General features: G+C 33.7%; 1 protein-coding gene across 2 annotated transcripts in view; it reads right to left on the bottom strand.

Moving 5' to 3' along the window:
- Positions 1–1625: 1625 nt before the first annotated feature.
- LRFN5 (leucine rich repeat and fibronectin type III domain containing 5) overlaps positions 1626–26864 on the bottom strand; it is a 286070-nt gene continuing 260831 nt past the window's right edge. Inside the window, exons 1-6 of one of the 2 annotated variants that reach the window (XM_015143606.3) lie at positions 24491–24575; positions 21561–21639; positions 18065–19469; positions 14540–15252; positions 7208–7251; positions 1626–2015 (exon numbers count right to left, since the gene is read on the bottom strand). In XM_015143606.3, coding sequence (XP_014999092.1) covers positions 1998–2015; positions 7208–7251; positions 14540–15252; positions 18065–19449 — 2160 coding nt within the window. In that variant the 5' untranslated portion in view covers positions 19450–19469; positions 21561–21639; positions 24491–24575 and the 3' untranslated portion in view covers positions 1626–1997. Of the gene's footprint in view, positions 2016–7207; positions 7252–14539; positions 15253–18064; positions 19470–21560; positions 21640–24490; positions 24576–26864 lie in introns of those variants that run through there. The other variant, XM_077938772.1, reaches the window with a different exon arrangement.

The following is a 26864-nucleotide window of genomic DNA, read 5'->3' as shown; positions in this document are numbered from 1 at the left end:
GTTTGATTGAATATATGCATAAACGGAAATTTTGGATTTAGATGTAGGGGATGCAGGGTAAAGACTTGAAGTGATTTAACTTTCGTTTTAACTCAGTAACAATTCTGTTCCTTTGAAAACAATCGCATAAATATCCTGAATGAATGAAAAAGTAGATGATAGGACAGGTTATGAACAACACTGTTTTGTTATCACCATCAAGAAAAGAATTAGTCCCAAAGGGGTGGGAGGAGTGTAAGAATAAACAGGACGATGTCCTTGAGGAACCAAGATAACTGAAAATGTCACTCTGAGCCGAGATCCAGGAAAGCCATTCCTGCTCTTGACTCTCTCTTTACATATGTATATTAGGAGAAGAGTTGTATACAACAGCAAAGTATTTGCAGAGGCAATATTCACTCTTCAATCCGTCTCTTTTTAATCATCATACACATTCATGTATGTACATGCACGCACACCCATAAGCAAAGTTGTTCCAGGGTTGTCAAACAGAGAATTAGGTAAATTGCCCAATGTCACGACCACAAATTTAACCACGAAAATTCAATTCAAACTTGCAACTTCTGTTTCAGTCTTGCATTGTGTGTGTCAGGGAGTGTGTGTGTGTGTGGGCAGCGCGCACACAAACAACTGTATCTAAATTGTCCAGTGTAGTTAGGTTCCTGAGCACGGCTTCCAAGTGTTCTAAATGGCTAACGTCCTGAAACCTCTCCTTGGATGATTGGATATTTGTAATAATCCAAATGTGGAATAATTAACAGATTAACCTGAATTTGTTAAAAGGTAAACAGTTTTCTATCTTATTTGATTTGAACTTAAAAAAATATAAACTACATATTGGTCTCAATGATAACTATCAGAATTACCAAGGAATAGAGATATGATCTATATCTTAGAGCGTCTGAATTCAATTGGGAGGAACAATGCTCTTACAAATATTTTTATTGAACTCATTGTTTTTGCCACGTATTCTGATAAATGTATGTGCTTTCAAATTTTACATTAATATCTATTTTATGACACCATGGGAGACTGCTGTGCATAAGTAACCGGCCAAACTCACACAGTTGAGGCCTGCTTCACACCAGAGGCAGCTCTTATGTGCTTAGCTTCGATATTGCTTAAATATGACTGCATTCTCCTGTATTAGCCATCAAAACTAACTCAGTTCTACATGTGCTGGTATTAAATCACATGCATATTCTTTGTTCTTACTCTGAACTTGTGCAAAATTGGAGAAATGTGCACTTAAGGCTTGTAATTACTAAAACCTCTTTTGCCCTGGCTCTCTAGAAAAGCAATGAATCAATTTGGATTAATTATAGTATTCCTATCTTGATCATTTTGGAAGTTTTACTGGGAGAAGAGAGCCTTTATCACTTTTTATCCTATACTGAGGCATAAAATTAGTATACATTTGCTTAAATAGCTGTCCCGCTCTCCCAAAGAACTGGGTGCACCTAATCATGGAATAAATCGTTCCAATATTATAAAGCCGCTTGTAATCTCTTAAGGTTTTTGCACGGCCTACATGTAAAACAGTATTATTAGTTCTTGCAATAATTATTTCACCACTCGCACTTGAAGCAATGGGTACTTTCACAAATCAGGCAATGTGCAAATTCTGTCATAGTAAAACATTTATTTGTTAAAGTGATATAGATTATTCAAGATTCTACAGTCTGTTAAATCATGGACGGCAATGTAAGATGGATTGATACAGAACTTTATGCCAATGTAGGCTTTTTTTCTTTCTGGAAAAAAAAAATACCTGTAGGCCAGAAGAAAAAAAAATTTGGTTTTAAAAGAGGATGAACCATGGTCTGATGGAGCCAGTTCCGCCAGCATCAGAGACTTTCACCTCGGCTCCTGTAGACAGTTTCTTCTAGGACAGCAGTTCAACAATTAGCCTTTGTGAATTGAAACATTTTTGAATTTTATCCAGTAAAAATATCAGTGGCAAATTTTTTCAGGAGAGAGAGGAGAAGTGGTGCTCTTCAGATTAACTCCAACCTCTGAAATGAAAGAAAAAGAAAAAGGAAAAAAAGAAAGAAAGAAAACACATAGCTAATAAGATCATTGTGTTAGCAAGCTAAAAGTAACTGAAATGTAAGTACCCAAGCAGGAGTTTCTTGCCATGAAATACATCACATACGCATGAAAACTATGTAAACATGCATATTAACATATAAAATGTTGCTTGGTAACTTCAAATTGGTGAATATATTAAAAATCTTATTTTTTTAAATCTAAGTATATGAAGTCTAGATAATTATGTAAAGTCAAAGCTACCTTGGAAAATGTCATTTTCTCTTGCTTTTTTTTTCACATATATAATTTCAAGGTAAGATAAACAAATAATAATTGCAGCTATTAATGCATGCCGCTTATAAATTTAAAAAATTCTGCTAGAAAATGTGTATGATATTAAAATTTTACAAATATTTAGTTATACATATAATGGTAGTAAATTATTCATCTTAACTAATCAGTTTTTCATCCACAAAACAAAATAAATGGAAAACTCACAATAACTCTTAAAGTCACTCCATGTTTGAATTAAATATGATTTTGAAAGAAAATAATGTAAAAGCCATTTTATAAAAATATTTAAACATACAACTGTGAAAATATTTTTCCTCTAATCAGTCTTCATGGATTTAAGATACTTCTAATTAAGTCTACTTTTTATGAAAATGGAAAATAACGTTTTGAGAAATATATGCTTTCATATACATGAGCACAACTAATTTTCTCTTTTCCATTAAGAATACTGCATGTTTACAATTTTCTATTTGGAAATTTTAAAATGCATGGCACGAATGAATCATGAAATAGAGATTCATTTATTTCATATTCTATATTAAAATGCTGATGTAGAATATCTTTAGATAATTTTATGTGATAAAGTTATTAAAGTATATTAAAGGTTATTTGGTAACTTTATGTGAAAGTTGGTAAAATGCTGTAAAGATAATTTATTTAAGAAAATATTTCAAAATAATTAACCTGAATAGTGAAATTGATTTTAGCAAAAATAATAATTTTGGAAAGCTAATAAGAAATGCACCATATATGTGAAGATTGTTAAGGGACCAATGTGTATGTTATTTGTAAAAAAAAAGAATTACTTTTTAAAAAGTTACTGAAATATAGATATCATTGTCATAATTTACCTGGAATATACTAAGAAAAACATTGCAAAATCACTGTAAAAATGTAACGGTATATATTACTAAGTTCGTCTTTATTTGGTTCATTGCAGAGCTCATATTGGTAAAATTGAATATCAACATGTTTTCTCTTTGTGTATTTCAAGTGATATACTCCCTTTGACACACAAAAAAGGTGTTATGGTACTATATCAAATGTCAAGTTACAAAAAGTAATAACATAGTAAAAGTTGCCGTATACCTAGGAGGAAAATGACAGTGGACAAAGTAACTAGTTTAAGTTTTTAAGTAATAAATAGTTCCAGGATAGCAAATGTTAATTTAGTATCAAGTTAATGATTTTATAAGTTTACATATCTTAAAGATTTACTTAAGTTTCACATTAAATAATGATATTAACGAACTGTGAAATTACGGTTTATATAAATGCTACTAATTTTGAATATTAGGAAATAACAAAAATATTGTGAAGTATAAAGTTTGTCTGCTCTGAAGATGTAGCAGTATTAAAATTATTAAATAATACGGAGCCAAATAAAAATTGTCATTTAATAGAATATCCAAAATAACACTTTAATTTACATATCAATAGGTAGCTCCTATAGTAATTCCATAAATATCTAAACATAAAACACAAAATTACAAGAGTATCAAACAATACAACTAATGCAGACTAAATATGGTAAAAATGTTATAAAAACTAAAAATAATCAAGTTGTAGTAGGTTTAGGATGTTTTGGTTATTTTCCTCATTAAACAGTGAGTGGATATCATGCAAAAATTTATGGACAGTCTTATTAACAGTACTAAAAGATAAATAAGAAATGCAAGCTCCCTGAACATTAAGAGAAGAAAAAAATGTCCTGACATTGAATGAATTGTGGGAAAACATTTATTACTGCCCCTCTTCTCAATGTAATTAAGAACTGTGAAATATTTTGATCTTTCATAGCTAGGATGTCTAAACAAGGAGATGATTTCTAAAGGTCATTGCTGACACAAAGGCTCTTCTTTTTTTAAATCTGGTAAATGTTCAAATATATATGTTAAAACATGCCTTAATTATTAAAACAAATCCAAATGTTTCCTACATATGTGTTTATTCTGTTACTCCTATTTCAGAAAATTTACTTGAAAAGAATTTCATAGGAACCTCCTCCTGCAGAAGCAAATATTTTATATTGATCACTCTCACCTGGAAACATATTGGAAGCATATTTGCATCATGTACAAAATTTGCTTTTCTCTTAGGCTCTTATTTTATGTATTTTCCTAACCCTATGCTTTCCCATAGTTTTATCAATGTTGTTATGTATTTATAATAAATATTAGCTTTTTATTAATTTGTATATTATTTATCTAAAAAAATTGTACTCATCTGGAACAGAGATTTTATTGCAAAGTTTACATTTTTGCTTGTTATTAAACGTGGACTAATGGCAAGTTAAATTTATTAAAATCAGGAAGCAATTATCTTAAAGGCCTGTGCAAGCAATCACAGAATAAGCTATAGCTCTGTGCAAAGCTACAAACACACACACACGTACACACAATGTGTACATATTTTGTTGGTCAGAATACAGCAAACACTTCTTAAGACATTTTATTTAAGGCATTTTAAGTATAAATGGAAACTACTCAATTATTTCTTACTTAACTGCCGAACAGCATAACTATTTTTTTACTGTGTTCATTGTAAAGATAAAAATCTTGGCCAAACACAACGAAAATTTATACATAAGTGCCAATTTCCACGTAGAGTCATCAGCATTAATTTTATACATCATTCCTTTCCCCTTTGCTCTCAATTCATTTTAGTGTGATTAAAATTTTATGATTATATTATAAAGAATTGTATTATACATTATACATTAAAATATTTCAAGGCCACTCCACTTCTATATACATTCGTAAAGGCTTCTAAAAAAGAAAATTGGCATGGGGCATATTCTGAATAATGGAAATGAAATAAGTGTTTTAACTCTCTATGCCTAGAAAAGAAATTCACCTTAACAGGTACCTCAGTATGATTGGCTACAGAAAACTCAGAGCTGAAGAGTTGCAATCACAAAGGGTCTCTGCCCACTCTCCACCTCAGTTCCTTCACACACTGACAATGTGAAAGGCTGTGAGAAAGCTAAGAACACACAGGTCACACACTGTCTTCAGTAGGAGCATCACTGTTTGGTCTGCTCACGGTAGTAGACATAGGCCTGCTATAGCACAAATCATTTACCAAGAATCAAGAATACTTACCTCGGGGTCATACAGTAACTTAAGTCTGATAATAGAAAGGTAGCAAGGAGCTGGCTCATAAGTGAATGATGTATTGCCACTGAATTTTGTTAAAACTATTATTTGTCTCTGGATTTGTTTCACTTGCTAATATTTATAGAAAGAGGCACAAGGTAGCCTAAGTATGAAGGGAAGTTTTCTATAATGTTATGACAGTCATTTATTTTTAATATTTTCTTATTTTTTGTACTACTAATTACTTTAAGATAAAAAGTCATTATTAAAAGCCTTATGTATGTATCACATTTGCAAAATCTCGTGCTATGTCTAGTAGTACAAAGACTTTCAAAGAAATTAGCTTTTTCCAAATTCCATTCCTGATAATATACGAAAATAAACACATAAGCAAAATAATATTCAATATGCCATTTCAAATGTGAATCTTTAGAAAATTCTTTAAATTGATAATTGAAAAATTACGTAGACATTTACTCACCTGCCTCCAAATTTTGATACAACATTTAATACCATTTTGGCTTGTGTTCCTTATAGATTAATCATCTGTTTCTTAATTCTTATATAAAGGTATCCTATCCTAAATTTCAGGTTGGCTGGATATGATTTATTAAAGTTACATGATCAATGAACTTTAAAAATGAAAGAGAGAAAGAGAAAGAGAGCAAAAGAGGGAGAGAGAGTGGTGGGTAGAGAGAGAGACGGAAAGAGAAATAAGAAGAAAGGTTAAAAATTGAGAGAGAGAAGAAAAGGGGTGATGGAGAAACCAGACACCTTCATGCAGGTCAATTCAATGCACACAATAGAACACAGACATGTGCCAGACATTGTGCTGTTGATTGTTTCAGTGTTTCCAATGAGCCATCTGCTGTTTTTTGCAACATAAGAATGGGATTCTAAATTCAGTAAAGAAATGATGCACGAAAACATTTTGATTTGTGGATGGAATTCGTTAGGGAAGATCCTGAAAGATTGACAAAGTTGTTTTTCTTTTAAATATAAAATGTTAAAAACCAAGACCCTATTTTTACTACCAGCAAATAAATCAATGGCCTTTTTTAGAACCGTTAAAAGCAGAGTTTTTTTGTGTGTGCCAAACCTCAAGCAAATGGCTGATGCTTCCAGCTGTTTGAACAGATTGCTAAAGTGCTGCTCTGCTCTGGAAACACACTCTCCGATCCAATTAAAATTCAAGAATCAAATACTCATTTCAAACATCCACCCCCCAAAAAAAACACTCAAGAAGAATAATTGGTTGCTGACAAAAGTAATACCATGAATATTTCATATGCAGTCTTTTGCTCCATTTTAAAGAGGCTTCATTCATTTTAGATAACAGCGAAACGCTTCTGTACATCTGTTTTCAATGAGGCATAATGTGTCATCTCAGCTCTTATTAGGATGTGGAGGTCAAGGATAGGAGTAAATACATTCTTATCAAGGTACTGTCTTCACATTTGGAAATATTTGTAAAAATGCACATTGTATCATGTATGATTATAAGACTGACTCCAAAGTTGAATGCATCACTATTATTACTAACTTTATTTCTTACAGAACAAAGCAGAGATGTTTAGTTAACCCCAAATATCTCTAAATTTAGAAACTGTGAATTCACTTAAGTAAACTAAACTTCAGTCTGTACTGTTGAGAATTATAAGTAAAGTTTAAAAGAAAATTTCAGTAAGCTACACAAATTAGCAAACTAATTACTTAAAATTAATTTATAAAAAGTGTATACTCATTTAAGTGTTGAAGTATGTTACAGGTAATAAGAATCTCACCTGTGTTTCCTGGCCAATCTGGTCAACATTAGTCAGCAAAGCATCTGAGAATAAAATGTTCAGTGTCATAAACAATTCATTTTTTAAAAGAAATAGATTTAAAAAACTTCTTATTAAATCTTGGTAAGACTTCATACCAAGAATTAGCAAAGATTTATCTAAAGATTTTTTTAAAAAAACTTACCAGTTCATGGGTTAATTGCAATTGACTTTTATAATATTTCAGTTCTCTGTGACTACTTTCTTATTCCTGATGCTTAAAAACATAGTTTTCAAAAATGTTATTCTAATAACTAAAATGAGTGATTTTCAATATAGATTTGGTATTTGTGACAGAGTTCAATAAGATAATCAAGTTTCTGTTCATTTTCTTTCTTACAGTTGACATTTCATGTATAAAGATTCATATGAATAATATGCAAAAATACATCAAGGAAAAAAGAACTCAAAGCAGAAAATATAGTTTAACTATGTGCACCATATGGAGTATGAAATAATCATTTACAATATTAACCATCATTCAATACCCACTCCCCAAATAATAGGTAATGTTTCAACAAGTACCTGTTCATCCTTATGTAAGACACTAGCAATCTCAATCAATCTCAATACAAACATCTTTCCTTTAAATGTTTATATGTAGGTTCCAATTGCCTATACAAATTTAATACCATTACATAAACCTGTGCAGCAAACATTCTATTTTTTCCAAAATGCATTATTTTCAAGCAAATACGTCTAATCATTGAGAAGTGACACATGATAGAAAACTTAAGTCCTAAGGTAAAGGTTAAGTCCTTCTTAGGATTTACAGCTGAGGGTCACGAGACTGAGACAAATTGTTTTGTTTTTTTTTTTTGTTTTTTTTTTTGTTTTTTTTTTTTGAGACGGAGCCTCGCTCTGCCGCCCAGGCTGGAGTGCAGTGGCCGGATCTCAGCTCACTGCAAGCTCCGTCTGCCGGGTTCACGCCATTCTCCTGCCTCAGCCTCCCGAGCAGCTGGGACTACAGGCGCCCGCCACCACGCCCGGCTAGTTTTTTGTATTTTTAAAGTAGAGACGGGGTTTCACCGTGTCAGCCAGGATGGTCTCGATCTCCTGACCTCGTGATCCGCCCGTCTCGGCCTCCCAAAGTGCTGGGATTACAGGCTTGAGCCACCGCGCCCGGCCGACAAATTGTTTTTTACAAAACTTTCAGCACAAATATTCATGTAAATATACAATGGCCTTTGGAGATTAGATTTTACATAAAATCATAATAGATGTTCACATTATAGATGAAAAAATGATTACAGAATTGAATTATGGTAGAGCCAATAGCCAACATAGTATATTTCATAACCTCCTTGACTTTACTCAAATATTTATTTATTAGACATATGCCAGAGCAGAAACATATATACATAGCCTATGTGTCAGGTAAGGTTAAATGTTCAACTACTTCCAAACACAAGTACTTTAAATGAAAGGGCTGTCATGGCTTATTCCTGAATGAATGTGAAAATATTTTGTTTTTGTTTTCAGACATCATGAACATAACAATCACCAAGTTTGAAATGGACGAAAATAGGTTGTAGAGATGGTTATCATTAAAAAATGCAGAAAATTAAATTTGTACTTTATATTCTATTGTCACCTGATAAGTAACAGGTATAATTTTTACAGTTTTTCTGGGAGAAGTTCTCTAGCCAGTTCATTTAAATCTATGTTTTTCATAGTAATTACAATTCAATCTATATTGCAGGACACAAAATTATGATTTTAGCTGATTAATGTTATGAATATAAATATTTATATGTCTATATAAGTATATAGACAGATATTTGTTGAGCACATATATATTTATACAAATGTATGTGATGTATATATTTATTCAATGTTAACTTTAGTTCCTAAATTTTGACTTTGAAAGTGCTGAACATAATCAGAAGACAATGATTTTATGCGTACCATTACACTTACCAGAGTAATCAGTGATTATTTTGTTCTGTTGAGTATCTGTGTAATTTGATGAAATCCCCAATGCATTAACAGTACCTTAATGAGGTAATTTACTACTTAAATATACTCCTGGTTATAAATTGTTACTTTTTATATCCCTCTTCAGATAACACCACATTTTTAGGATTGCTCAATCACAACAATATGTTTACCACTATTTATTTATTTAGAGAGAGTTTCACTCTCACCAGACTGGAGTGCAGTGGCACAATCTTGGCTCACTGCAACCTCTGAGTCCGGAGTTCAAATGATTCTCCTGCCTCAGCCTCCCGAGTAGCTGGGATTACAGGTGCGCACCACCATGCCTAGCTGATATTTTGTAATTTTAGTAGAGATGGGGGTTTCACCACGTTGGCCAGGATAGTCTCGATATCCTGACCTCGTGACCTGCCTGTCTCGGCGTACCAAAGTGCTGGGATTACAGGCACGAGCCACTGCACCCGGCCTACCACTCTTTTTATTTTAAGTGGTCTTCTTTACCCTGCTACATGAATTGATTGTTTCTATGGAAAAATATAATAATAAATAAATACATAAATAATAAAGATGTGAACAAACTAATTTTATTCACAATCCCAGCATGTATTTATCTAGCACGGGAAGAAAAAGACTGGGCAATCTGTCCTTTGAAAGTAAAAATTCAAACACTAATTTTGATTATTCTTTTCTCAATGCCATTTCAAAAATGACATATTTCTTTTCTATAAATTTACTTAAATATCATTAACATTGTAAGGTAAAGTATTATTATCAGCAACATAAGAGGATAAGAAAAATATCCTTTTCACATACAATCCACCTCTGTGCAGAAGTCCTTTTCTCAAAACACTTCACACTCACACAGAAGCATACATTGTTAAAGTAAAATCACTGGACTGTTCTTGGAACGAGGGAAGGCTGAGCAAGGGAAAGATAGTAGATAGTCTCCATTCTGTCTAACATAAATGAACATTGTTTTCTCAGTATTATAAAATGCAACTGGAAATCAACTATGCTGAGAAGACAATGGCTTGTATTTGCTGTCTCCTTAAGAAATGTCTCATATGCTTCACAATTCTACCCAAAAGACGATACTTTATGTTTATGATTTTGTTAAACTATTGGAATTAAAAAAAAATCATAAGTTTATTGCTATAATGAAAGAGAAAAACTTAAATTTAAGAACTAAAAGGCGGCTGATGTAAATTTTAGGGCAACTTTTAAAGTTTTTAGCTTTATAAATGATGTATTTTATTTTCAAAAACACAAGCAAATAAAATAGTAAAATTTATATTGGATGCAAGTACTTTAAATTAAAGAGAAAATACATTACAAAACTTGAAGAAAAAGATTTCTGGAGACAAATGGAACACATTTATGCTTTTTAATTGTTTACAAATTTGTGGAGAAAAGTATGCATCTTTCAAAGATTAAACTTACTATGTTTAGAGATTTCTTAGAATGGTTCAAAACTTATATTCCCAAATTTTAAGTAAAATATATCTACAAAGCGGGTAAAAACCCACTGTTTTAAAGCATGAAACAACTTACTAAGACCTCCACTGACTCCTTTAATGGTTACAAAAAAAAGGGGGGGGGGGGAATAAATTGGCCACAGTTTGAGTGTTACTGTGTCTACTTAATTAATTAATTAATTAATTTTTTTTTCTTTCTTCTTGAGACAGAGTCTCTCTCCGTCACTCAGGCTGGAATGCAGTGACGGGATGTCGGTTCACTGCCACCTCCACCTCCCGGGCTCAGGCGATTTTTCCCACCTTCGCCTCCTGAGTAGCTGGGACTACAGACTCCTACCACGCCCCCAGCTAATTTTTGTGTGTGTTTTTACTAGTAACAGGGTTTCACCATGTTAGCCCAGCTGTTCTCGAACTCTGACCTCAAGTGATCTGCCCATGTTGGGCCCTCAAAGTGCTGGGATTACAGTGTGAACTACCGTGCCCGGCCACTATGTCTACTTTAAATTGTTGTATTTGATGTTTTTATGTATTTATATATTTGTAGACTTAAAATAAATAATATCCATCAAACTAAAATATACTGATTTTTAAAATGTGGGGCCACGTTAGATGCTTCATTATCCCTTTATGACACTACGGTAATAATAGCTTTGCATTTTCAATTGGGGGACAATTATTCGAAAGGAACAAAAATAATGCAGGAATACAATTTAAAAAAATGTTTGAAGTAAACATCGTTAATACATGCATAACAGGAAACACATTATTTTGTTTGTTCTCACATTGAACAAGCTGAAACTATAATGTAAAATGACAAAAATAAAAGAAAAATAATTAAGAATGAGGAAGCAAAAATAACATATAAGTATACATAATCTTCATATAGTCAGAAACAACAAACGCAAACCAGATGCTTCAGATCACATATATATGACTGTTTAAATGAGAAATAAAATAATGAATGACAGAAAGCAAAACAAGAAAAGGACAGAGAATTTGTTGCTTATGGTAATATAATATTTAGATCACAAATCTCTATTGTACTAACTAATGAAAACTCTTATTTCCACACCTTACTCCCTGGCCATATTTATCTATTCATTTACTCATTTATTCACCTAAGCAAAAATTACGTTTCAGACATCAGGATAGGTAATATTATCCCCAACTTTTCCGTAGACTTACTTTTCAGTCACTTCACACTGCAATTACTTTAAGCAAAAATTTCTTCATATGTTTATAAACAAATACAAAAAAAAATTGACCTTCTTGATAAGTCAATCTTTTGTTAATCTCTCAAAATGTAGACTTCTTGAAGGGCAAAATATCAGGCCAGATACTCACCTTTCTATCATTTTTAAGAACAACTGTTCAAGCATTTGGTTTAAATATTGTAAAAATGATCATATTACAAATATATTAAATAACATTAAATGATTTTCAATGGTGTTAGTCAAACAAAATAAATATCATATGATTAAATATCATGGAATTTAAAAAGTCTATGAGAAATGAAAGATACTTAATCAAACTTTCATTAGAAACATAAGTAGGAAATTGATTTTTAAAAATATTGGAAAATACGAAGTTCATCAGTAACTTATAGTACATATGTTAACCTTGCTGATGTTGCATGATTTCAGAGCATCCTTATCTTTGATCACAACCTTCATAATCCCAGAAATTCTTTGAAGGTTCATTTGTCAAGTCTCGAAAACTTTTGTATGTTAAATATTTTTTAATAACATGCTGATAAATCTAAGAAGGGAAAAAGTAGTATGCTTCTGCAAATCAACACCTATTGAGGAATTATGCAATTGATGTTAATTTAAAATATTTAGTTGGAATTAGAGCATTACTACATTAATAGTGCTGAAAATACATTTCACTCTGAGTGCTGTTTTTGACTTTGCAAACTACTACCACATGTGATTTCATCTATTCCTTACAACGAATAAATAACTGAGCAGTGAAGGATAATTAGACTTCGCAAATGTGAAAGGCAAATTTTTTAGAAAAAGAATCAGTGCAGAGAAGGGATTTAGCAAACGCCTAAAAAAAAAAAAAAAAAAAGCCCGTTGGATAATTATTTTGAACACTAGCATTGAAAGTCATCTCTAACTACTTTAATCTTACATACTGTGGAATGGCATCATGATACATTGTGTATGAGAAGATGTGGCTTTGTCAAGTTACCAGTAACTGAAATTGTTGTATATGCTTCTAGCATAAGGAAATTAACGATTCCACATTCCTCCCTTGTATCTCAAGTGGTATTTCAAGTGATCTGAAAAAGTTAATAAACTTTTGCTGTGTGTTTAACTTACTCCCAAAGAGTACTTGACATAAGACAGTAAAGCCCCTATCTTACAATATTATGGCTAAAATGTCATTTCTTTTGTGTAAAGCAATGGGTCTAAGTTCTCATGTAAGCCTTATTCTCAAAACAAAACAAAACCTCTTTGATGTTAACCTGTTTACAGATCTTTAATAAAACACCCTCAAATTATTATATAATTAAGTTTTTCAAGGAGTGAATAGAAACATTTATCTATAGACCTTAATTTCAGTAAATTGTTAATAATTCCACATTACCCAGGAGCATTATTAGTTTCTACTCAATTTAAAATCCTGTGTTAAAAAATGATGTATTCTCACTAAATGGCATGATTTCTAGTTAAATTTATCACAGTTTCTGGTTAAAATAGCAAATGCATTTACTTTAAAAGGAAAACATTCAAATGCAAAACTATAGTGCAAAGGGAAAAAAATCCACTGCCTGTTTAATGAGCAATGACTTTATAAGACTTATAAATCTAATGAGAACACCATTAGAAGTTTTTAAATTTTACTTGGTGATAAAGATAAACACCCCTTTGATAAAGGCAGTCTTGTATGTCTCCCTCTTTAGCTTGCATTAAGACCAACATAAAACTCATTCATTCAGAAAATGTGTATTAAATGAACGAAAACACCTTCATATGTCCATGTAGATGCATAGGAATTTGTAGCCTGTGACTTAAACTTGATTAGAGTTTTCATAAATGTAAAATAAATTGCACTTTCTTCCCCTTTCCACTGAAAAAGGTGTGTCATGGAGGAGAAATATCTTACAACCATTAAGGCACCTGCACCAAGGATGTTGTTTCGAAGGGAACTAATTTTAACATTAACTCAGTATACTAATTGAATATTTTATTTTAAATAATTTAGCAACATGAAGTTGTTCTCTACAACATTTCCCTAAAAACAAAGGAAACACTATTACCATTGAAAGAAAATATACAGTCTACTTTAAAAATATCATTTATCCATAGGTGGTCCTTTGTAAAATTAGAGAACATATCACTTTTTATGCAACACTGTCTTTTTTCTACAACAATTTTCATTTTTTAAATCTGCTGCTGCTAGTCCTAGGAGCTGGTCCTAGAATAGGGAAAGGCACTGCTGCAATGCCATGCTTTTTCCCTTATTATTTTATTTATGTTTCCTTCCAGTATACATATACATAAATACATATATATATATAGTTATATATGTATATATATATACTGTTCCTGAGAAGGTTGATTTATGCACAGCATCAGAATTGCAAATTCCAATTTTCTATGTGAGTTCTCAAAATGATTTTTCGTTGAAAAGAAATAATAAATGACACAGAGCTTTTCAGTAGTCCCTCAGAATTTGAGAGTTGCTTTTCCACTATGACCATCAGAACAGTCAGAATGAATAAACATCACATTCATAGACATGCTTCTTTTAGAAAACAGTCCACATGTGTTCGGCGAGTTAATATAACAATAGTATTCCTTTAATTCTCCATCGAGGGAGCACTCGTGCTTTGCTCTGGATCTCTCAGCAGGCAAAGTGAGAAACTTACTTGGCTTTATATGTGCTCTTTTAGATGTGGGCCCCTCTGTGACAGAATCGGGAGGTCGGCTAGCTAACTGCAGGGCAGTTGAGTTGTTCCTGTTAGTGTTTTGGGACTCAACATTTGTGACAGCTTCACTCTGTGGTTCGGTACTTGGCTTTGTGCCAGTCTTTTTTTTCTGCTTTTGGGACACAGAAGTGCTTGAAGTCCAGGAAGGAGGCAAAGCAGAGGTAGTGGTAGAGGAGTCCTGACTCGAACAAGTTTCTGAAGATTGAATCACATTGTCATTGGCAGCTTTACAACACTGGGCATTCTCTTCGTGTCCCACAGCTTGTTTGGACACGGACTGGGGCAGCGTTACACTACAGCCTTGTATTTGAGCCCCATTAGTTTGAGAATAAACATTGCTAACCTTGGTGACCTTGTGTTGCCCATTATTGTTGCAAACCTTATACCGGATCATCAGAATAATGATGAATACCAGCACAGATGCTACAATGATTCCACCAATAATAATAATCATGGTGCCTCCCAAAAACTGGGACTGCATGAAATGGCAACGCACATAATCCTGTTCCGTAGTAAACTGGATGCAACCCACGACTCTTGTGGCAGTGAGGGAAGTGATGCCATCATCATATATGGCCAAGACACACAAGTCATACATAGTTCCAGCAGCCAGATTATTGACCAGAAAAGTTTTGCTCGTAGGAGGTATCATTCTGAGGGACAATGGAATTTGTGTTAATAGTAATAACAAAACAAAACATATACACAGAAAGTCACTACGACTTTAGTTCGGAGTCATTTTACTATTCATTAAGGTAAGTACATTTATAACATATGAATTATTGAAAAATGATCTAATCTCATATTTACCGAGTTAAAATGGCTAAAAGTCCTTGTCAGCATCTGCACTATATTAATTGTTCCTACCCCAAGCCTTCACAAGCTTACTAATTACATTGCTTGGCAAAGGAGAACTCCTAATAAAAAACACTGCTAAAAAATCATTGATGATAAATTACTGTTGAAAGGTGTGACTGTGACATTATCTGACTGCTAAACAAATCCATTTAGCACTTACAATACCTCTACGACTAAAAGCAAATTTGAAGGAAGGGAAAATGTTGACAATCACATTAGAAATCTAAATAGATACGCATTTCAGAGCATTTATTTTCCATTTCAGAAAAATGAAATTGCACCCAGTAAATATATATTTAATAACTAAGATTATTACTAAGATTAAAGTATTTTCTTTACAAATCTAATCCTTTTTTAATGCCATCAACACTTGGACCCCATTATGTTTTTACCTACAAATGAGGATAATGAAAACATATAAGTAATATTATCCTAGAAACATGAACAAGGCAAGTCTGTCGACCACAGCATAAATCCCTCATTCCATTTTATGCTACCGCAAATTTCCATCGGAGCACAATTTATAAAGTATAAGAGTTTAGGTGGTGCCCAAATCTAATATCACCTAATTTCAGTGATACTTTCACTGCGATGGCTCATGCCTGTAATCACAGCACTTTGGGAGGCCAATGAGGGTGGATCAGTTGAGGTCAGGAGTTTGAGACCAGCCTGACCGATATGGTGAAACACCATCTCTACTAAAAATATAAAAATTAGCTGGGAGTGGTGGCGGGCACCTGTAGTCCCAGCTACTCGGCAGGCTGAGACAGGAGAATTGCTTGAACCCGGGAGGCAGAGGTTGCAGTGAGCCGAGATTGTGCCACTGCACTCAAGCCTGGGTGACAGAGCAAGACCTTACCTTAAAATTAATTAATTAAGTAATTAATTAAAGAGTTTATAGACATCTGTGAATCTACTACTTTCTAAAAGTTTCTTGTTAATGTCTATTTTCCTCTGTTCCTTCAGTAGCAACTGAATATGACCTAATTTATAATTAAACAACAGGCATTACTAAGCATTTTGTATACATTAAAATTTAATCTTTACAATGACCTTATGAGACAGGCATTATCACTATTTTACAAATGACAAAAAAAGTCAGGGATTCAAGAAATTTCCTCACGGTTTAACAAAATTTTACTTGTCATTGCAGGATTAAAATCCTGGAATTTGGAAAATCAAATCTGGCTTATTTCACAGAGATAATGTTTAAAATATATATAATATCCAATAGCTACAGAAAAGTGTGGGGTGGGGAGGGGTATTTGTCATCGACAGTAGTCCATGGGTTATGTGAAGAGCCTGGTATGACAAGAGCAAATTACTTAAAGTTAATATACATGTATCATAGTCCACGTCCCCACATATTTAGTGATGAAGGGATAATTTCTCCCTTGTAATAACGAGGAATTGAAACTCAGCCAGGTAGAATCCTGCCCCGGGTTGATCACATGGCTAGCTAGGATAGGTTTAATTTTGCCTACTAGTCCATGCTTTAAAAAAAAAAAAAATTACTCTCGTTTCCATACAGGAATGAAAATCAATTATATTGAATAATTCACCTGGGGACATAGGAACTGATCTGATCTGATTTCTGAATATCTTAAACATTATATATATATATATATATGTGTGTGTGTGTGTGTGTGTGTATTATATATATTTCAAAGCCATGGTTTTGCATCATTTCCCAGGGCATAGTAAGTCTCTCAATTATATGAAAGGATAAAAATATGTCTTTTAAACAGAAAATTGGACAAGATGTGACTATAAATCAATGAGGCTGAACTTTAGAAAAACATACCAGAAATTCTTTAGTAGGTGCAAATTCCCCATCATCATCCTTACTTGGATATTACATACCTAATTCCAGTGATACTTTCACTGCTCAAATTATTTATAATGTTTCTTTTTGGAACTCTCTTAGAACCAGTACACGTGAGACAACACAACCACACACACACACACACACACACACACACACACACCCCTTAATCACTCAAAAAATCAGTCTCATTATTTTATAGTTACATCCTATTTTTGACCAAAAATGGCAATACCCATCTTGATCACCCACCTTATTCACAAGACTTGACTCCAAATGGCTTTTGCTTGTTTCCAAAATTCAAATTCACCCTCAAAAGACGAAGATTTGCCACCACTGAGGATATTCAAAATAGTATGATGAAGGTTCTAAAGATAATTCCAAAAGTGCTTTGAGCAATGGCAGCATCATTGGGATAATGGTATAGCCTCCCAACATGACTTCCTTGAAGGAAAGAACACTCATTTGGATGTGTAAGTTCTGGTATGTTTTTGAATTTTTATTATAAATCAGTCTTGTCCTCTGATAGTCACATCTCTTAGATGAGGGGGAAAAAAGTAAGTAAGCATAATATTAAATATAAGTTGAACTCTCTAAAAATAATACCATTCAAAATATCTCCCCACTTGTATTACCACCTTTTTCAAAGCTTACACTATGCACTTTAAAATACGGAATTACAAAACAGAAGAGCACTGCCAATTAAGAAAAATCAGTAGTACATTAACAAGTTCTACACTAAGATGCATGGTAAGTATATAAATTTGCTTAATTTTTCTTACCTGTAAACAAGGGTGTCATCATAAGTACCATTGTACTGGATTTGAAACATACGTATTCCAGGGATATTTCTTTGAAAATTAAATTTAAGTAGTGCCGTTGATGATGTAGCTTCTGCCACCACAATTTTATCTTGACTCAATTTAGTATCACCATTACTACTGCTTGTATTAGACCCTGACTTGGTAGAAGTTGAGATATCTGAAGAACCAGGATCAGGCTCATGGATATGGTTTGTACTGTTTAGTAAGTGAGGGAGCTTAATTATATGAAGATCAACTATTTGTGTTGCTTCCCCAGCAGGATTGGAAGCAATGCAGGTAAAAGCACCTGTATCCTTTACAGTAGTTATAAGAATGTCAAGTGTTCCGTTATCATACACCAGAGATCTTGTTGCATTTGAAATAAGCTTTCCTTCAGGAGAAATCCAGTGAATTGCAGGCTCAGGGTCTCCCCTGGCTTTGCACCTCAGTGTTGCCCTTTGTCCCTCCAGGACTCTCATCTCATGTGTATGACGAGTAATGAGAGGAGGCTCACACAAAAACTCTTCTTCAGGAATTGACCAAAAGTAGCGGCCAGTTAAAAGTGGAGGAGAAGCACAGGTCTCTAAGTCATCTTCTCTGGACAGACGCCTCAACCACAACAATTCACAATTGCAATGCAAGGGGTTTCCACCAAAACTTAATGCAAAAGTAGATGGGCTTATGATTCCTGAGGTTGCTAGTACCTGAGCTCGCTGAAAGAGAGGGTCAGGTGGTAGCTTCTGCAATTTATTTGATGTCACATCTAACCGAGTCATCTTGTGCAAATGGGAGAAGGTCCCCTTAGGAATGTTATCAATCATATTGTGATCCAAACTAAGGGTATGCAAGCTAACCATCTTCTCAACAGCATCCCAAGGAATGGTTTCTAGATTATTATAGGACAGATCCAGCTCCTCAAGGGCGAAGACATCATCAAATGCTGTAGAGGAAATTAAAGTCAGCTGATTGTTGTTGAGTATCAAATGATGAAGATTGGAAAGACCACTGAACATATCATTTGTAATTTTAGTCAATCTGTTGCTATTCAAATGCAAAGCCCTCAAATTTCGTAGGTCAGCGAAAGCATGAGGTGTAATAAAACTTATTGTATTCCTGGATAGGGTCAGGTCCACCAAGCTGGTCATATTGGCAAAATCTTTCCTTTTAATATTTGTAACAAAATTGTCTGCCAACCGCAGTTCCACAGTTCTTCTGTCAATGTTTGGTGGAACAAATAAAAGCCCTTTCTTGGCACAAAGGGTTGCAAGATTAGGAGACAAAATCTGACAGACACAACGCTTTGGACAGATCTGAGCTTTCACTGCTATGCCAATGAAAAACAGATAAAAAAGAATTTTTTCCATTGTAGATCAGATTTAAGAGCCTGTAACAGAAGACACAAAATAGAATGTTAGCATCCAATGATTTAAGTCATATTCATATTCCTACTAAAATAATATTTGTATGCAATGTAGAATAGAGAAGTAATTCCACTTGTTTGCTTAACAAGTATTAATATTTATTCTGTAGTAAAGGCCATAATGGGCAATAGGGATGAATCATACACCATTGATAGTTTCATGGGATTTAAAATCAAGTGGGAAAAACAAAGCAATCAAAAGATTATTATAACTCTGCAAACTAAGTGCCATTTTTTAAGTATGTCCAGGGTACTCCATGGGTGAACCAAAATAGATATATGGCTGAGATTCTAGGCCTGGGAGTTCAGGAGAACATACCCTAGACCCTGAAGGACATTTTGTTACATAAAGATATCTAAAAAATTAGAGGCATATTTGAAGATTTGTAAGTAGGTCAATTCAGTAGCCTCAATGGAAACAATAAAAAACCAGTATTTGTTAGCTTGCAGCATGACCTTGAAGACAACAAATTCTTGATTAATTTTTTTAACTTTACAAACTATCTTGACATAGATCAACCTTCACTTTTTTATTATTTTATTATTTTTTTATTTTATTTTATTTTTGAGATGAATCTATCATTGTTGCCCAGGCTGGAGTGCAGTGGCGTGATCTTGGCTCACTGCAACTTCCACCTCCCGGGTTCAAGTGATTACCCTTCAGCCTCCCTAAGTAGCTAGGATTACAGGCGCCTGCCACCATGCCCAGCTGATTCTTGTATTTTTAGTAGAGACAGGGTTTGTCATGTTGGGCAGGCTGGTTTCGAACTCCTGACCTCAGGTGTTCCGCCCGCCTCAGCCCCCAAAGTGCTGAGATTACAGGCATGAGCCACTGTGCCCAGCCAATCTTCACATCTTAACTGAAAATGCAAAAATCTTATGCTCAAAAATAACAAAGTTGAATGCTTACCACAATAGCTCTGAGTTCCCTAAATATTAAAATATTTTATTGGTTATAAATGTGGATTTTTAAAGATAATTTCTGGGAAGCAGCCATCAGTGGTTTCACTTAACAGTATGTTCAACAAGATATTATATTCAATTTTCCTTTTTTTAAAATCTTAATGAATGTATATTTATCGAAATTTAATTTTAAATAAACACTTTGACAATTTTCATTTTTCTGTTTGACCTTGTGTATATGCTATTGAAATCAATCCTCAAAAATAATAATAGCATATATGTGATTAAAAGTTCTCATATGTTGCATCAAGTTTTTTTCTCTTTGTTTTTTGAGGCAAAGTTTTTCTCTGTCACCCAACCTGGAGGCTGGAGTACAGTGGTGTGATCATGGCTCACTGCAGCTTCAACCTCCCCAGCTCAAAGGATCCTTCCACCTCAGCCTTCTGAGTAGCTGGAACTACAGATAAGTGCCACCACCCTAGGGTAATTTTTTTTTTTTTTTTTTGAGACAGGGTTCAAACTCCTGGGCTCAAGCAATCTTCCTGCCTCAGCCTCCCAAAGTGCTGCGAGTCCAGGAAGGAGCTACCTTACTCAGGCCGTTGCATGAAATTTTAAAAACCATGGGTGAAAATAGCTGTAGAAAATCATACATGTTTTCAATTTAATATAAATATGAAATCATCCTGGAAATATCATGCCTAGTTTTCTAATTAAAGCATATTTTATGACTTTTAATTATTTAATGCCTTTTGTAAAGTAAAAGCCCCTGATAGCAATAACTTAAACATATCCTTAGAACGACCCCAGATTGCAGAGGCACCTGAAAGTGTGTCCTGAGCCAGGGAATCCAGGAGTGGCCAGTCCGGAGATTCATTCCTTGTCTATGAGAAACATCTGAACCCCCAACCTGTCCAATGGAACACGGGCTGTACAGGGGATTAATGCCCTGGATTTTGGGTTACGGAGGCTGCCGGGTGGAGATCGTTAAGTGGTGGTGGGGAGCTTGTTAAATGCTATAGAAATTGCAAGCAGTTGTGGTTTTCCTGACCAGCCTGCCACCACTGGACTGTACGTAAGGCAGATATGTTGTCCAGCCTGTGACCACTGGACTCTTCCCTGTATGTAATCCCCTAATCAAACCCCATATCTCACTTGCTGGCTCTGGGTCTCTTCTTCCGCTTCTTGAACCTGGATCCTTCCTACTGAGGTTAAGAGGTGTCCGGCACAACACCTATTTGATGCCATATGAAATGTGATCTAGTTAATAAAAATGATCATTATCAACAAATAAAGATATAATCTTCTGTTCATTACTAACTGGTATTAAACTAGCCTTTCCAAAACAAGCATTAACAAATAAAATTACAAAAATATATAAAACAACAAGTTTTAGACATTGGAAATGAATAAATACAGAACCGTGATCCTTGAGATAGTGAGTTAAAAATGAATTCTATAAGTATCCCCGGAGACATTTTCCAAATCACAGCACAAGAAGGGGGAACAAGGCAACATATAAATAGTCTTGTTAAACTGAAAAGACAAAGATTGGAGAGCACAGAGTCTCAGGTGGCTTGAATTTGTGGAGCAGTATCCTAACGAAAAGAGAGTTATTGAAGAAGGGCTCTGGTAATCTATGTAAGTGGAGGCAGGGTAATAGGTACAAACCATGCTGTAATACTGATAAAAAGGGATGAAAGGAAAAGGAACAAAAATCCAATGACCTGTGGAACGATGTTAAGAAGTCAAACACATATGTAATTGCAATATCAGAAGAATGCTGTTAGTCTGAAATATATTTAAAGAAATAAAAGCAAATAATTTGTTGAATGTTATAAAAAAATCTATAAATCCAAGCTCAACACAATGAAACCATGCCAAGACACATCATCGTCAAATTGCAGATAACCAGAGGAAAAGTAATCTTAAATGTAGGCATAGAAATAAGACGGGATTACAATAAGGTAAGGTAAACAAAACAAAAGTAACTGCTGACTCCTCACTGACTTCTCATTGTAAATAAAGTGAGATGGAAGATAATGAAAAACATCTTTAAAGTGCTCTATGAAGAAAGGAAAACCTAGCAACCTAGGTAGGATTATACTTTCATAAAAGATGAAAACAAGGTAAGAAATTTTAAGAGAAACAGTTTCTTCATAAGCAAACCTGCACTTATATGAAAATGTAAAGGATAGTGTCTTTGGGTTGAAGGAAAATTACATATGGAAGAAACTTGAAACTTTATAAATGACTAAAGAACAACAGAAATGAACCATCTGTAGATATGTATGCAATATTTGTTTCATTTTAATGTGTTTATAAATAGTATTTCTGGAATAAATATAGAAAGTAATAAGAAACCATCACTGTCATCCTAAGCAAACAAAATAAGCTGGATAAGCTACAAATAATATTTTTAAAAATAGCAACATTATAACCTTTGGAATACAAATAAACTTAAAGAATCTAACTTCCAGAGGTGACAGTCCTTGATAAAAGGGAGGAAATGGCCAGGGGTGGTGGCTCACGCCTGTAATCCCAGCACTTTGGGAAGCGCGGGGGACGGGGGCGCAGATCACGAGGTCAGGAATTCGAGACCATCCTGGCCAATATGGTGAAAACCCGTCTCTACTAAAAATACAAAAATTAGCTGGGCGTGGTAGTGCACACCTGTAGTCCCAGTTACTGGGGAGGCTGAGGCAGGACAATGGCATGAACCTGGGAGGTGGAGGTTTCAGTGAGTGGAGATCACGCCATTACACTCCAGCCTAGGTGACAGAGCAAGCCTCCGTCTCAAAAAAAGAAAAAAGGGAAATACATAGCTGTTCTCTATTTCCCCCACCAACAAAATAGAAACTAGGACATCCTATCTATCTGACATAACTTGGGATAAAAGGAATCCTGCCTACATTTTACCAAACTTTTAAGAATGCATTTGTGGTTGGATATAACAAAATAGAATCCACAAGAGCCCCAATAGTAACAGTGAGAAAATATTAACACCTATCTCATTCTTGTTACTTTCATGAGTAACAGAAATATTATCTTAAAAAATATGGGAATAGAGAGAGGATAGAGATAATTTCTCTCAGATACATGTTATTTTCAGATGAGAAAAAAAATGAGGAAGGAAAGGAAAATTGAAAGAAACATTTCGGGCAAACTTGCTTTTCAGCTTGGAAAGAATGGGAAAAATGCAGAGGAACTGGGAGAAAAATACAGTCCCTCAGGGATTTCATCTATCAGGATTGATGGAGGGGTGGGAGAGCTCAGTCCCCTTCATCTCCCTACAAATACTCCTGATTTTAACGACAAAATGCCTAGGGTGACATTGGGCAGCTGAAAAATCCTTCCTAGAGCTTCCTAGAGGATATCTCTAGGAAGAGATATGGGTAGCTGCAGCCAAAAGAAAAATAAAAATACTAGGGGTGAGATTTGAGATTAAAAAAATTCTGCTAGGCCACCAACAAATCTGGCCCCAGAGCTCTAAAGCAGGGTGGTGAGGCCTCCAGAAATTTAGAGATCAAAAGATTCATCGGTAAAATAGAGATAGATCTCGAAAACCGCCGTAGGGCACAGATCTCAGGTCTTACTAAATAGGAAATTCCTAGACATGTAAGAATTCACTTCACATAAAAACCTGAAGAAGCAAGAAAAAGTGACCAACATTAAAAAGAAAGTGATTAATAGAAGCAGATCCAGAGACACCCCAGATATTACAATTACCAAAGGAAGCATAAAATTACTATAATAAAAATTCTAACGTGTCTACAGGAAAAGAAGGACATCACGCATGATTTGATGGGAAATTTTAGCAGAGATGTGAAAAACAATTTTTAAATGTATACGATCTAAAATCTTCGTAACAGAAGATTGGGCAGAGCAGAAGAAAAGTATAAATGTAACCGAAGATAAATTAATAGAAAAAAAAACTAAAATCAGATTTAAAAAGCCTGAGAGAACAGAACAAAAAGTGTTAGATCTGAGGGAAAAATATTTGAATGATTAATATTATCATAATTTTAATCGCTCTCAGAAAGAAAGGGAGAATGGGGCAGCATAAATAGTAGAAGTAAAAATACCTGAAGAGATTCCAGAGTTGATGACATTGATAATATAAAAAGATCAATGCAGCAGACAACCACCTGGGCACAAAAGAACAAATGGCTGAAATCCAAATATAAAGATAAAAATTTATTAAAAGAGGCAGAGAAAAAGGTATTGCATGCATGGAGGGTAACTGTAGAATTTACAACTGAATTTTCATCATAATTAAGGTCAAAAGAAAATGAAATAATATATTTAAAATTTATAAAGAATAAAAGAATATACTCTAGAATTTATATCCAATAAAAGTATCCTTCAAAATGCATTAAAAAGTATTTACAGCTAGGCAAAATCTAAGAAAAATTTATCTCATATTCTGTGCAAGATGTAACAACAGCAGTTCACCAGTATAGAAGGAAAAGAGAAATAATGAACCCAGTGGGAAAATAGAAAATCATTGCCAAGGTAGTAGACTTAATCCTAAACTACATGAAAAACTTCAAACACGAATGGGATGTAAAAGTTAAAGGCAAAGATTTTTATCCTGCCTAAAATAACCAGGCCATCCATGAAGCATTCAGAAAAATGCATGTTGAAAATAAAGATATGAATAACTAAAAGTAAAAGGCTGAAAAAGATATGTCATTAAAACACTGAACATAAAAAGCTGATGTGGCTATAAATTAGAAAAAGGCAAACAGTATATCAGAGATAAATATGGGCATTTTATAGAGTAAAAGGATCAATTCATCAAGAAACCACGAAAACATTGAATGTACACGAACTTAGCAAAAGATCTTCAAAATACATGAAATGACACATGACAGAAAAAAGGGAATTTTTTTAAATCCACAGTTACAATTGGAGATACAAACTCCTCTCTTTCATTATTAATTGATAGAATAAGCTGAACAAAAAGAGAGAGCTGTAGCTATAAAAGATTTACACAGCACTATCAACAAACCTAACCTAATTTACAATTATAAAATATAACTTCAATAAACAGATAATACACATTCTATCTAGATTCTCATAGAACTTTAGCAAGACTATTAAATTGAAATTAAATTAAATTAAATTAATTAAATTGAAATTAAAGTATAATAATTTATGGTATAAAATGTAGTGTGTTTGAATTGTTATGGTAATTCAGACTAAATATATTATTAGAAAGAAAACATGATTTAAAATCAGTTATCTAAGCTTGATACCTAAGAAGCTAGAAAGGAAATATAAACCAGAGTAAATAGAAGAAATGAAACTATTAGAATGAGCAGAAATGTATAAAATAGAAATCAGACCAAAAAATAGAAAAAATACATAAAGTCACAAGCTGTGTTTTAGAAAAGATTGAGGGCCAGGCACAGTGGCTCATGCCTGTAATCCTAGCACTTTGGGAGGCCAAGGCAGGCAGACCATGAGGTCAGGAGATCAAGACCATCCTGGCTAATACGGTGAAACCCCGTCTCTACTAAAAATAAGAAAAATTATCCGGGCGTGGTGGTGGGCGTCTGTAGTCCCAGCTACTGGGGAGGCTGAGGCAGGAGAATGGTGTGAACCCAGGAGGCAGAGCTTGCAGTGAGCCGAGATATTGCCACTGCACTCCAGCCTGGGCAACAGAGTGAGACTGTCAAAAAAAAAACCAAAAGTTGATAAAATTGATCCCTGCAAGATAATTAAGAAAAAACGAGAGAAACTAATAATTGCCAATGAGAAGAATAAGAAAATACAAAATTCCCTGTCATACCAATATATATACTCAATACTATAGATGAAATGGACAAATTCATTGAAAAATGTAAATTACCAAACTACTAATAGATGAAAATGTATAGGCAACAAGATACATAGAAAATATAAACAATATCACATTTGTTAAGGAAACTGAATTCAAAATCAAAATCCTCTCATAAAGGTAATTCCAGATCAAAGTGGAGATCTAATTGTCCACCTATCTATCATAATATAAATATATAATATATGATCAGTTACGTATACAATTTAAACATGTAATATATAATTTTATATATAACAATATAAATACACATATACAGAAAGAGAGAGAGAGAAATAGAAGGAAGACAAGGAGAAAATGAGGAAAGCAAAGGCAGTATTTGTGAGTACTTGGGGATCTGGGTAAAGGGTATACAGAAATTCTTCATGCTATTCTTGCCACTTTTTAGTAATTGTGAGTAGGTGATTAGATTTTTTTTTTTAAAAAAAGGAAGTAGTGATTTTTCATTATGTTTCTAAATATTTGTTCCAAAGAAAGAAGAATATATAAAAGGGCATATTATCTGTAGTTAATCAAAACTTAATCGAATTTTAGGAACATAAATATTCTTAACTTTGCATATATGTTCAATGAGGTGATTCCATTGCAACTTAAATTATATTTCCTATTTCATA

The sequence above is a fragment of the Macaca mulatta genome, chromosome 7 (assembly GCF_049350105.2).
Source record: "Macaca mulatta isolate MMU2019108-1 chromosome 7, T2T-MMU8v2.0, whole genome shotgun sequence".
Taxonomy (NCBI): domain Eukaryota; kingdom Metazoa; phylum Chordata; class Mammalia; order Primates; family Cercopithecidae; genus Macaca; species Macaca mulatta.
The sequence above is the reverse complement of the archived record's forward strand: the minus strand, read 5'-3'. Positions and strand labels throughout refer to the sequence as shown.